Raw genomic sequence first — 13,734 nt, 5'->3', positions numbered from 1 at the left:
CACTTGGTCATGTCGTTGGAAGTGTGCTCTGCTGAGGACTTCAGAAGGTCGTGGATCAAAATGAGCAGTGAGCATCTCGACTATGTCCTCGTAGCTCACTTGGCTGGGCTGCTTGGGTTGAACGAGAGCGCACACAATGTCGTAAGTCTGTTCCCCGCACAACATGAGCAGATGAGCACGTTTCTTGGAAGCGTCCGAAATGTCGTTAGCTTCGAAAAAGAATTGAAGCCTCCCATACCAGTATCTCCATGAGCCGGAACTGCCACTGAATTCGGGTAGCCGATCAAAGTTTGGCGTCGCCATGTTGTTCCTTCGGTGAAGTGCCGGTGAGTCCAGAGTCTTCCTCGTCGCCAATTGTTGCGTCTGTACAGCCGTAGTTGGCTGCCTACAGTTTATTACACTACAGGAAACAGGAACATAATAGTAGGCAGTAGTCCAGGTGTCGGAGCAAACACTGGCGAGGCATTGGTTCTGTGTGGTGCGCTCGTGCCACAGCGCCACTGCCTTCGCACGAGCACTTCCTCGTTGTCGTCTCCTGGCGACATATCAGCTCTGTACGAACGACAACATGGTGCAGTCCATTTTCATGTCACATTTCTCGAACCACTCCATTACGATTGCAAGAGGAGTGGTGGCCCATGCTTAGACTGTTGCTTCTACGACGCCCCTTGCAAGTCTCCGGAACGCCGGAAACCAGCGATTATGTTGCTGCCAGCCTAGTATGTAAGGTAACGCTTGCTTTGAACGAGCTTTTGTATTTAAAGCCTGAAAGCGGCACATTGTCATCGCTGCCATCCTACGCGACTTGTTCTGCTGCCATCTCGTGGTGACAATGACGGTGACACTGCCTTTGATGGTAGGCTTTGCTAACGCTGTAAATGTGTTTCAATTCTGTATGTGATTCGTAATGTGCTGGCAAATTTAGGACCAATTTTGTTATAAACAAAGGTACATTGTAATCGAGTAAATATCGCTCATTGTGACTTGACGTTTCCCCTTTGAAATCTGCCAAGAGCAGGCCGAAAATCCGTGGTTTTGGCAGGATATAACCTGTCTCCAACACTTTCACTTTTCTCTAGCTCCACCAAGACAGACACTGCACGTACTGGGGTCATCATATGAATGGCCGACCCCCAATGCACCTGACCATTGGTTTTAGTCACATTAGTGGTGACTAGTCAAGTTCAAGTTATCCAGCAAGGATAGTCTTCAGTATTTAAATATCAGGTTCTGGCCCAAAGTGATTTACAGGCATTGGCTGGAACCTTCAGTTGCGATTGAATTAATAAGAAGATCTAATTACTGGGAATCAAAATAATATAAGTCTACTGTATTACTGTTCCTACAAGGCACATGAAAAGTGGGGCAGCTCCATGAGTCCCCCTGACACATTGGAGGATTTAAATTATCTGTGTACTTTCACCACAAGGTTAATGCTCAGATGTTAATGGACACCAACCTTGCATAAAAGCATGTTCAAACTGAGTTCATGAATTACAGAGGGCATATTGGGAATCGTAGAAGCAACCTTCATTGCACTTTCTCAAAATCTCACTTAGTGTTAGCATCGCAGCGTGCCTTTCAGAAGTGTGGTTTTGCTGAAGTTATAATGGAATCGTGCTTCGAAATGCAAGGCTGACTGTTTCTTTTTTGTTTGGATAGGTGCTCATTTCTGAGTCAGCTGCGCTTGGGTCATCTGTGGTCACTGTCAGCGCCACTGATCTCGACTCTGGTGACAACGCCCATATCCACTACAGCTTGACCGGCTTTTCAGACGGCTTTTATATTGATAAACAAACTGGTAAGTGTGACTTTGAAACATAGGCTGATCTAGAAACGAAACTAGTAAATGTCCTCAGATTGCCAACATATTACGACATGCATAGTTGTCAAACATGGTCCATCACGTGCGTGACCGCGAATTAGAAGCTGTAGCATATAACGGTCACTTTACCGAGGCTCAGGGCAAGGAAATTCTATGAAACCTATATTCTTGCATGAGGCTACCTACACTGACTTATTGGCACCAAGGATTGTTATTTAGTTCATTATGCACAGTCAAGAGTGAGATTCGAAGGACCACTGGTGTGTTGGCCAAACTACATCCCTGCACTTTCTAATGGTGTTGTGCAGTGCGTAATTTTTCTTTTCTTCTTTTTTTTCTGCCGGCATGCTCGTTTACCTAGCGCAGCCACATACGCACAGAAACGACAGTAGCAGTGAGAGGGGCTGTTTTGGAATCCATCGTGCACATGCTGCTTGGTGCAGTGGAACAATGGCAAAACTAGCATGTTTTCTGTTTCTGTCACTGGGTGTATTTTTGCTGGCATGCAAAACAGATTTTACGTATCTTGCGACTCTTTCTCAAGCTAACTTCACCAATCGACCCAGCCAGCAACAGAGCCCGTTGGACACAAATGCGGGTATTCATAGACAGAAGAGGAAGCTTCAGGGATAAGAAAACTGTAAATTATTTATTCTGGAGGGAAGATCATTGCGGAGGTGCAGAGCTCTGTCATTCTTCATTAGCATCCAGCAAAGAGTGCACAGTGACGCAACACCTTGTTGTCTGTCCACTGATTCTGACCGCACATACAGTAATGCCTTTTCATAATGAAATATCTTTACTCTAAATATCGCTTTATTCGAAACTTCTTCCGGTCCTGACCCAAACACATGCATTTTAAGCCGCTATACTCGAAGCGCACGAAGAGCTTGACCCACTTAGAGCGAAGTACTGAGCAAAGGCATCGCCGCCGCCGAGCAGCGGCGACCCTTCTGCACATGCAGTGTCAAATTAATACCACCGACGAATTAGTCTCACGCAGGCACAGAGGAGGCCACGAAAGTACCAAACCCACGACCGATGGCCGCCTAGTAACGGGTACCAAGCGAGTGCCGAGTGCTCCCAGCTGTTTACTGTGAAGCGAACGGAAGCTGTCAAATTCCATGGGGCAGCGCGCCCGAGCTGTTAATCTCGGTCGCAATTGCATCACTGGTGTCCCCTGTGACAGAATCCACACAAAAATTAAGTTTTCCTGACGCTTTGTGATGCCAGAGAACCGCTGTCTTTTGGATGCCAAAAAGCGGCCAAAAGACCGCGGGCAGACTTGTGCCGTAGCATTCCATGGGGTGCCCTCGACGCGCAAAGTTTTATCGCTCTAAAGAGCACTTGTCGCTCTAAAGTGCTGGACCGGATGGTATACCAAACACGTTTTTGAAGCGCTACGCAGAATGTAATGCTCATTATCTAACCATAATTTTTTGTAAAATCGTTAGAGACATGTACTATGCCAGCCATTTGGAAAATTGCCAATGTAATTCCTGTGTTTAAATCAGGTAATAAGCAATTCATTTCCAACTACAGGCCTATCTCATTAACGTGTACCTGTTGCAAACTCTTAGAGCACATAATTCACAAACATGTTCTTTAGTATTTCACTACTAATAACATATTGTCGCGGAGTCAACCTGGTTTCCGCTCTGGTTTTTCTGCAGCTACTCAACTCATTGAATTCACTCATGATATCGCTTCGGCTCTAAATAATTGAGGTCAAGTAGATGCCATTTTCATAGATTATGACATAGTGTTTGATATGGTGTGCCACAGAAATCTTCTTTTTAGGCTCAGTAAAATTATTAATGATGAAAAAATACTCGGCTGGATAGCTGATTGGCTACATTTAAGGTCTCAATATGTTACTTTTAATCACGCACAGTCATCGTCGGCCACAGTCATTTCCGGGGTACCGCAGGGCTCGGTCCTTGGGCCCCTGTTGTTCACTATTTACATTAATGATATCACGCAGGTCATTAGGGATACACCAGTGAAACTGCGATTGTACGCTGACGACTGCATGCTCTATACCAGAGTAACTAACAGACAAGATCAAGAGGTTCTTAACAATGTATTTTCGTCCTTTTGTGGTTGGAGCAATGCATGACAAATGAGCATTAATTACCAAAAAACTGTACAAATGACTTTCACTAATAAAAAGCAGCCATTAAGTTTCCGTTATAGTTGCAATGGGCACTACCTAAATTCTGTGAATACCTTCAAATATGTTGTAGTTACCTTCACTCAAAACCTAAAATAGCACCTTCATATTGAAACAATTTGCGCTAGGGCTCTTAGGAAACTGGTATATTTTAAGTGAACCCTCAAGTGCTCTACTAAGGACTGCAAATTTCATTTTCATTTATTATTACCCTCAGGGCCAAAGGCATTAAAGAGGGGAGTGGGTTACAGCAAATGAACATAAAAAACAATAATAAAAAAGCAGAACGTTCAAGTACAAAGGCTTCTGATTATACAGTTTTAGCTAGGCTTAAATTAACAGCTTATAAATCTCTCGTCAGACCATTACTAGAGTACGCCTCAGTGGTATTGGCACCCTACACTGCACGTGACATTAGTAAGATTGAAGCCATACAAAAGAAAGCAATACGGTTCATTTATCGCCGATATGACCGCAACTTTTCTCCTTCATCTAACGCATGCGCATTATCGATAGAACCCTTGGCTGATCAACGCACACTTGAACGTATCACTTTGCTACATAAGATTGTACACGGCCAAAGTTGCATTCAAGCACCGCTTTCCTTTAGTCATTCCACTGGACGTGCGACGCAGCGTTCCCACCCACTTAATATTGTTCCTTTCCAGTCTTTTGTAAATTGTTTTAAGTATTCTTTTTTTCCAAGCGTTGTGTAAATTTGGAACAACGTAGCTGGTTCCTTGCGGGAAAAACCTAATGAAGAGTTTTTGAAAGAATTGTCTAACCACATTTTCTATTTACGTTTTCATTGTAAGTTGTTTTGATCTAGTCTCTTGTATATCAACTCCTGCTATGTCTCGTGTATCGAGACAGCAGTATCTGTAAATAAATAAATAGATAAATTCTGGCACTAAAACATGCCGAAAAGCACAACCGAATTGTTCCTCCAGTTATAAGTGCCATGTTTGACACAAGTAGCTACGCTAACAAATCGGGAAGACGACTTTGGGGAAGCCGGTCTAAAAATTTGCTCGCCGCTCACCATAGTTGGCCTGTATCGCAATAAAACACTGCCCCTAGCTTCGTTGCACTTTTTGTGATCCGTGCAAATCGACCGATAACTTTCCGAAGCAAGAAAAATCCAAGCGTCGCTAGCGGCGAGTCAGGTTGTCAACGTGGCGGGTCAACGCAAGCTGGTGTTTTCCCGGCGATTTTCTCGAGACGGTCATGTCATGCTCGATTTGCGCCATCTGACTTTAGACAAACAGTCCAAATGCATGGTAGGGCCATTGAATTTTGTTCCTAGACATTTCTCAATGGCGCAGATGGGACGGTGCGCTAACCGTGCCATAGAATTGGCACGGTGTCGTCGACAATGGTGCGCTGAAGAACTCTCGTTTTGCAAACTTCACAGCTGCACACCTCGAAAAAAGTTGCCCAGTGATCATGCAAAAAAGCCCCTACTGCAAAACCATTCCGTTTTCACGATCGCGCTGCGTACCCACAATGAGCGGCTTATCGGTTTTTGAGCACAGCGTTTAACACCTCAGACTCGAGCCAGGGCATTTGCGGCGCTTTCCAGTGCAATACTCTCGTAGTCTTCTGTGACCTCCACACCCCTCCTATAAAAGCGGCCACTGCCTTCCCCTCCTCATTCGCTCTCCAGTCTGCAAACCGTTTGGATGCCAGTCACTCCTCTCGCTCGCCTTCATGTCAACTCCTCGCCCCCTCACTGCCAGTTTCGACGTCGCTGCTCCTTCAAATCTGCCCTCTTCTGGCCTGCCCTCCCGAGCACGGGCACAATCTTCCACCAACGAGTGCCCTTCCGCGATTCCTGCTTCTTGGTCTCCACGACTCTGATCGCCTTTTTCCGTGAAGCCGATGCCAAGCACGCCATTGCAACCATCACCATCACCAGCGCGCACTGACGAGGAAAGAGAGATGCCCTGACGACATTTTGAAGCTTGTGCCATCTGTGTCACCCGCGGCGTTCAGCCACTTTGGTGCCGATGGCGCTTGCATTTAGATCCGTGCTGCAGGCCATGTGATTGTGTGTTATTCGGAGTGCTTTGTTAGGCGTGCCTCGCGTGTGCTTTTGTGGTCTACAGTGATAAATGGCTCTGTCAGTCTCGGGACGAAAGTGTCTGACTTTGGAGCAGAAATTCACGATAAAAGAAGTGGAAAAAGGCAGCCGGCAGAAAACTGGTATCGCAGAGGAATTCAGCATACCGACGTCTACTTTATCAACTGTATTGAAAAACAAGGTAGCTGTGCTGGATGGCTTTGAAAAAAGAGCTTCTCGGCGAAGAGAAAGAGGAATCGCGATTCGAAATACCCTGAAGTGGAAGGTGCACTTCTACAGTGGCTGAAGAACACCAGGAGTGCAAATCTCCCTATACATAGACCTGCACTTACTGCAAAAGCCGAAGCTCTTGCCCTCCAAATGGGCTATAAAGATTTCAAATGCAGCAATGGTTGGCTTGAGCGGTTCAAGAAACGACAAGGTGTGACCTCGCAGTCGATCGTTGGCGAAAGCACAGCCGTGAACCTTGACACTGTAGGCGTATGGCACCAACAACGGCTCCTAGCTCTACTTGAAAAGTATAAAGACAAAGACACCTACAACATAGATGATGCTGCATTTTTCTACAAGATGCTACCGAATCACACGTTCACTACCACTGGCAGATACTTATCCGGAGGAAAACAGAGCAAGGAGCGTGTCACGATGCTGTGTGGTGCCAATGCAACAGCTGAGGACAAGCTTCCCTTGTTGATACTGGGGAAGCAGAGAAGCCGTGGTGCTTCTGAAATGCAACTATTCCCAAGGAATGCATCTACAGAAGTAACAAACGAGCATGGATGACTGCTGCTATTTTTGAAGACTACGTGCGCCTTCTGGATAGACGATTCGGCTCAAAGAATCGGCAAGTGCTTTTCATAATTGATAGTTGTTCGAGCCACGGGAAGATCGACAACATCAAGGCAATCGCTGTGGAATTTTTACCTGTAAACACAACCGCGGTACTGCAACCGATGGATAAGGGCATCATTGAGACCACAAGGAAGCTGTACTGTAAGGCTCTTTTGCTTTGCATGCTCACAGCGTATGATGCTAGCAAGAGGTGCAACATAGATTTGCTTGGTGCGATCCATTTGCTGAACTTTTCATGGAAAGAACTCGCACCTTCGAAGGTCGCCAGCTGCTTTGCGCACTCCGGCTTTTCCCGCGCCATCATCAGTGACCGTGACAACGACCAGCCTGACGATGACTGGACTTGCAGTGATCTGTACTAGGTTGTTCATAAAATTGCTGGCCAAGTGGTAGAAGGCGACTTCGAGACATTCGCGTTGGCTGATGCTGCTGCTCCTCACGCTTGTGCAAAACGACACGCGTCCACGCATCCAGTACCTGGTGTTACATTCCAAGGATGAGTGCTTCAACGAAGAAACGCAAGATATTGACTCTTGAGGACAAAATTGCCATCTTTGACGCCGTTTCTGGAGGCCAAAAAAAGAAGGATGTAGCTGCCAAATTTGGCATCCCAGCTAGGAAAAAACACAGCGCAAAAAAGACAGGCACACGAAAAAGCGGCACACACACAGCGCTGTGTGCGTGTCGCTCTCTCGTGTCCCTGTCTTTTTTGCTCTGTGTTTTTTCCAATGAATCACCAACATGCCCAAGCTTCCACACTACATCCCAGCTAGTTCTTTGTCCACAATTTTAAACGCGAAAGATGTGATTCGCAGCACTGTGGAGCGTGGCACGGACGACAAGAATAAGACGTTGAAGTCATCAACATACGCCGACGTCGAAAAAGCTGTGTTCACATGGTTTATGGACACGCGGGCACAAAACGTATCCATCAGCGGCGCTGTTTTGCAGCAAAAAGCAAGGGATTATGCTTGCATCCTGGGCTGTGAGGATTTAAAAGGCAGTGACGGGTGGCTCGAAGGTTTTAAACACAGGTACGGGATCGTCAGCAAAGTGATCAGTTTCTTTTTCGAATTTTCGTGTCGAACCTGCATTTAACGAAATCCTCTTTATAACGAAGTTTTTCGGGAATTTGTCAATTTCATTATATTCAGGTTTAACTGTACATTGTATTTTGACTTCCTTGCAGTTGTGGCGCAATTAAAGCTCGACTGCTTTATCTTTTCTGGAGTGCTCACTTATATCGAATAACTGCTTATAACGAAATTTTCGCCGTCCGGCTGACTTCGTTATAACGAGGGATTACTGTTAATCAGACAAATGAACATGCTTACTTATATGTAGGCATGAGAGGCTGTACTTTGGCCACCACTCCTGTGGTGTCTAGACTCTTAAGCTTGCAATATTTTCTGGGGTGACCATATATGAAGTTACTTTTGCGATTTTTACATTAAATAGTGTAGAAACACAGACAATTGTTGATGCTTTGATACGAATCTGGTCATGTCTAAAGACATCCTGTAGTGACTGCAGAAAGTTAAGTTTATGCATAATGGTCATAATATCTAAACACGCACATATTTCAGGTAAGCAGGCTGCTTTTTCATACCTGAAGGGGGTGATGAAAATTTCTTAAAAATTGGGTAGCCTGTAAAAACATATGTAGAGGAAAAACAACTTGGTAAAATTTTAATCTGGCTGCATGTGACCAACTATGGTCATCCTGCACGTTCAACTGTTCCCTCAGCATGAGTAGAGTCGTGTGTGTGACAGGCACAGTGTACACCAACCGAAGCCTCGAGTGGGACCTGACTGAGCCAGTGGTGCAGCTGCTGGTTCGAGCAACTGACAACGGTCACCCAGCCAAGTCAAGTGTCATTCCACTCCGCATCCACCTGGCGGACATTAACCAGAGTGCACCCAAGTTTCTAGAGACTGTCTACAGGTTGGTTCTCCTTTATGCTTTAAATAAAAGGGAAAAAAAAGGAGGCCGGGGGGGGGACTGTGTCATGGCACAGGTCACTTTTAGTTTCTTTGACTTTCATCATTATGATTGAATTCGGTTAAATACGTGGGGGCGAACTGCGCCAAGAACACGCGACGAGGGTAAAGGCGCATAGAAAACAACACTTTGTGCTGCCATTTAAATTTTAAATGTTTACATATCTTTTTGAACATTATAAGAACAGTAAATCATCATTATCATCTCTAGCTTTTGGGGTTCGAAATTGTGCCTTTTCTCACTGAGAAGCTTGTAGGCGGAAAATGAGTGCTCAACGCCAACAGAGGTGAATGGAGTGTTCTCGTATTCCTGTATGTTTGATGGCTTCACGCACGCTGGGATTCATGAGTGCTCACCTGTAAGGAAATTACTTTGAACAGAAAATATCTGCCTCTGGTCTAAATGAGACTGCAGGCCTTTGCACAAACTTTTGACAGGATCAGACTGTATAGCGCAGAGGGACAAGAAGGAGCGCGAACTACTACCAGAGGTTTGTTTTTCCAGTGTACAATTTTATATGCTAGCACCAAGCCGCACAGGTTCTGCCACACTTATGGGATGCATTAAACTTTTGTTATGGCGTGGTAGCTGTGTGGCTCACCAAAATGCTGCTCAGTCTGGCTCACTCTAGACTAGACTCACAGGCCGGTCTGAGTGAGTCTACTCATGAGTGATTTGCTGACTTATGGCCAGTTTTTCGTTTATGCCACAGTTAATGCATTTTGGTAGTAGGCAAACTGAAAAAAATTTCTAGTAATTAAGTCGACTTCTCTTAATTTAACCCTGGTAAAACCAATAAGATTGGTCAAATTATTTGGCTAGTTTAATTAAACAATAGGCAGAAAATACACCAAAAGACACTGCCAATTCGTCAGCAGCATTTGCCCCAATTCTATAATGCTTTCGAATCGAATGTGCACCCTTTTTTTATCAGTTTAAAGTGGAAAACTAACATAGAAATGACATTAGAGCTCCTAAACAAAGTAGAAATTGAACGCACGACCAATGTTTTAGCAAGAAAAACGTAGCATAACTTCGATTCTGGCAATAAGAAAAACACAAAACCTATTTACGGAATGCCCATCGTTATCACTCTCAGACAGCATTTTATAGCTATCTTTTAAAAGTCACAACGTGTCGTCCTTTGTACAGTCCACAGTGCTTTTGATAGACTGCATTTATTTTAAGTAGGGGTGTGCGAATACTCGAATATCACCGAATTGAAATGAATAGTGAACGTTCGAATAATTCTAATTGCGAATCGAATGCCTACTATTCAGTATTTTTAATATTCAATATATTCAATGTGGAGACCAGGGCAGTGCCACATTTCGCGTGTGTCACGGAGCCCCTCGTGCTTGATGCCGCCCAAGCTAGTATTTCATTTGTGTTCAGTGCAAAAGGATCGCCAAGCACACCACAGAAGATCCACCCTAGCCTACGCAGTAGCGGACTTTGTCACTGCAAACGCTCCCCGACATCAACCCAATACGGTATTGCACACACAGCACCCGAATGCCGCAATTCGCAGAAGGGCACCGCCTATGTCAGCACAGGGTTCGTCCGGGTAGACAAGACCAGTCAAAGTGATAATGCGACGTGGACACGGGGAATGGCAATGATTGCAATGTACATTTCATAAAGATCGGGTGGATTAGCCACCGATAGGCACGCAGGTTGTGTTGAATACTCTCAAACGAACTTCACGCCGCTTCAACAGCCGTCGGTCTAACTGTACGTCTGATCTCGGGGCCAATCACTGATGAGCCACACGTACGAACATATCAATGGCAAGCATTCCGTGACGGCTAGCGGCATGTTACCACATTGGCCAGTGGCGAATTTCCACCACGGCCACACTGCTTCATGGGGCGACCACGACTAAAGTTATGGTTTCGTGCCAAATCAACGTGTCATGTGATTAGTGCCGCCTGGGTGCATACATGTGCGCAGATGGCAGATGGAAGACGGGGGGGGTGCCTTGCACAGATTAGCAATGGTCTTTCCGATTTCAGAACCTTTTACAGGTGGCAGGTGGACACTGAATCTGACGATGAAAAGGCCTCCTCTTTATCGTTGGTGCTGACTGCGGTCGACCCACACAACACCAACGGTGGCTACGTGCAGAGTGGTGATTGAATCTTGTAATGCGCGGTCTGTGCTTTCATCTGTCCCGCAGATTGGCCTTACAATAAACAACCTGCCGTAAATATGGAAAAGCCCTTCTGAGTTTTGGAGAAAAACTGGAAGGCGAAACCTCCTATGCAATAAATAATTGCCATAAAACACAGGTCCACTATTTAACTAAGAACATCATTGGTATTTAGTACAACATAACATCAGCAATTCTTTAGCTTTAGAGGGAAAATAGCACTTGATTCTTTTCAACATTCTATTGACAAAAAATATTTTTCAGACCTTTATACACCAGAACTGAGCTGTAATCAATGCCGGCATACTAATTTGGAGTGCCCTTTAATGAAAGTAGACCACACTGTACATCTTGATTCCTAGGCAGGCATGGGCACCTTCACTAGGGAAAACCCTCACGAGGGCCTTGTGGTGTGGGTGAGGGAATTGTGACAATTTGAGGTTAAATGAGGAAAAGGCGATTTATATTGTTGAACAAAAAGTCACTCATGCGTGGTGGGTTTAAAGTATAAATTTTTGAAGTGCGCTGGCAGGAAGTCTCTAACGCAGATGTACCTCGAAGCCCACTTTCATCTTGCTAAGGTCATGAATGGCTGTTGATGTTAGCTGTAGCTAAATCTATTGAAAGCTGTAGCCCCTGAAAGCGGGACGGGTGTCGGCGACTTCTTGACGTCGCTCCAAGATTTTATTTGTCATCTTTTTTTCTTTTTCCTTTCTATTCTGCTTATCACCAGCAGTCAGCGCACTCCTTTATCCGAAGTAAACACCCTGGAATTTACCTTTTCTTGCTCTATCTATATGGACAAAAATATGAGTTTGAGGATTTTCGGGCACTGATAACGTTTGTTGACATATGAACTAAAGGAAACAACAAGATGAAGGAAAAACATGTCGGTAATATAGCTAGAGCTCGTCTACAGTACAACCAAAACTTGTTTGTTTTATTCTTAAGCTCGCACATGGCAACGACAGTCGAGCGACTTTATTTACAGTAAACATTCAGCTTAAGTGTTTTAGCTCAACCTCCGCAACGTCAAGCTGTTGCACTGATTCTTGAAAGTAAGCACAGCAGAAAATAGTTGATAGTTCCAGATCCTGCCCACTTCTGACACCCTGTCGAGCAAGCGAATGGCATAGCAGCCAGGCGGGCAAGTGTGCAACAGGGCACTTGCCCTGTTGGGCACTGTTCAGCCCTGTTCAGCCCTTATACAGTCAAACCCGGATATATCGAACCCACATATAATGAATTATTGTGTATAATGAACAGCACTAAAATCCCCTTGAAAATTTTTGTATAACATTTTATTTTGTATATCGAATTGCCTATGTAAAAGTACTGAAAGTTGGGCGAGTTGGTAGCTATTCATCTTGAAACTGCAGCGCGCACACAATAAGGCAAAGGTAACAGACAGGCGCCTGTCTGTTACCTTTGCCTTATTGTCCTCATTTCTTGTGTGCGCGCTGCAGTTTCAAGATGAATTACCTATGTATCGAACTTTTTTGTGATACTCTTGAGATTCGATATATCCAGGTTCTACTGTATAGCCGTGGATGCTGTGCTGCCATGCAGCGGTACTGCCGTACGCTACACCCACGACATCATACTCAACTTGGACTTCCTCTCCATGCATTCTGCTCTCATAGACTGTTCAGCCAGTGCTCTCTGTCTTGATCTGCCTGTTCTGGATCCCGCTGAACCACACCCAGTCGCCTCAGTTTTGTAGACTTCGTTCGCTTGCCACCTTCGGCTCTGACTTACATTGACTTTGTGTCATCCCCACCAGTGCCTGACAGTCACTACATCGTGGCTCCCATGCAAGGCATCCTCCTTACACACGGAATCATAGTACAGTATAGACCACTTATAACGTAACCGCTTATAGTGCAGGACCGGATATAATACGGTCTTTTCAGACTCCCGTTAATTTTCCCACAGCACTCTATGTATACGCGTATCGCTTATAGTGCAATTGTGGGACACAAAATACCGGTTACAGTGTGGCTGCCTTGAAGTTCGGCAGTCAACCTAGACAGCAAACACTCCTCTCAAGCCACAAATACCATATTTACTCGAATCTAACGCGCACTTTTTATCCGATAAAACAGGTCCAAAAATTGCGTGCGTGTTAGAATCGAGTACGACCCTAAATCTGCGTTACAATATAGCCGTCGGCATTTCGAAATGGCCGCCTCGCACGCGCATCGAGCCTAGCTACCGTAGCTTCCTTCATGTGCTGCAGTACACGTGCTTAGGCAATAGTTTACCGTCTGTCCTCACGTTTTCTGCATCTGCTCTATCATCATTGTGGGATCTCACACGTGCTCTTGGGACAAAGGAACGACAACACAGTAGTGCAAACAATCAAAAGGGTATTTACTGCACCTTTCATACACTAATGCCTGCTAGCCGAATTACTACGCCGATGGGCACGCAACAAATCTAGGAAGTCTGACTCACCCCAACCGGATAGCGAGCGAATATGTTCGCCCTATGCTATGACACCATCGCCTAGTCGTTCACGTGTACGGTCACGTGAACAGTGGCGAGTTCAAACAATCCGTGTTCGTCCATACCAGTGTCCTGCTCCTGAGCCTTCTCGGGACGGTCCCGCAAAGTTGGCCGGCGCACGCCCGGACAGTACGTGCAC

General features: G+C 45.3%; 1 protein-coding gene across 3 annotated transcripts in view; it reads left to right on the top strand.

Moving 5' to 3' along the window:
* The window catches only part of LOC119449354 (protein dachsous), a 199,696-nt gene that overhangs the window by 166,373 nt on the left and 19,589 nt on the right, over window positions 1-13,734 (top strand). For all 3 annotated transcript variants that reach the window (XM_037712521.2, XM_037712520.2, XM_049665182.1), the window contains exons 23-24: window positions 1,663-1,801; window positions 8,707-8,878. In XM_037712521.2, the coding sequence (XP_037568449.1) occupies window positions 1,663-1,801; window positions 8,707-8,878 (311 nt within the window). The remainder of the gene's footprint in view (window positions 1-1,662; window positions 1,802-8,706; window positions 8,879-13,734) is intronic.

The sequence above is a fragment of the Dermacentor silvarum genome, chromosome 4 (genome assembly GCF_013339745.2).
Source record: "Dermacentor silvarum isolate Dsil-2018 chromosome 4, BIME_Dsil_1.4, whole genome shotgun sequence".
NCBI lineage: Eukaryota > Metazoa > Arthropoda > Arachnida > Ixodida > Ixodidae > Dermacentor > Dermacentor silvarum.
This window is presented reverse-complemented; position numbering and strand designations above follow the sequence as displayed.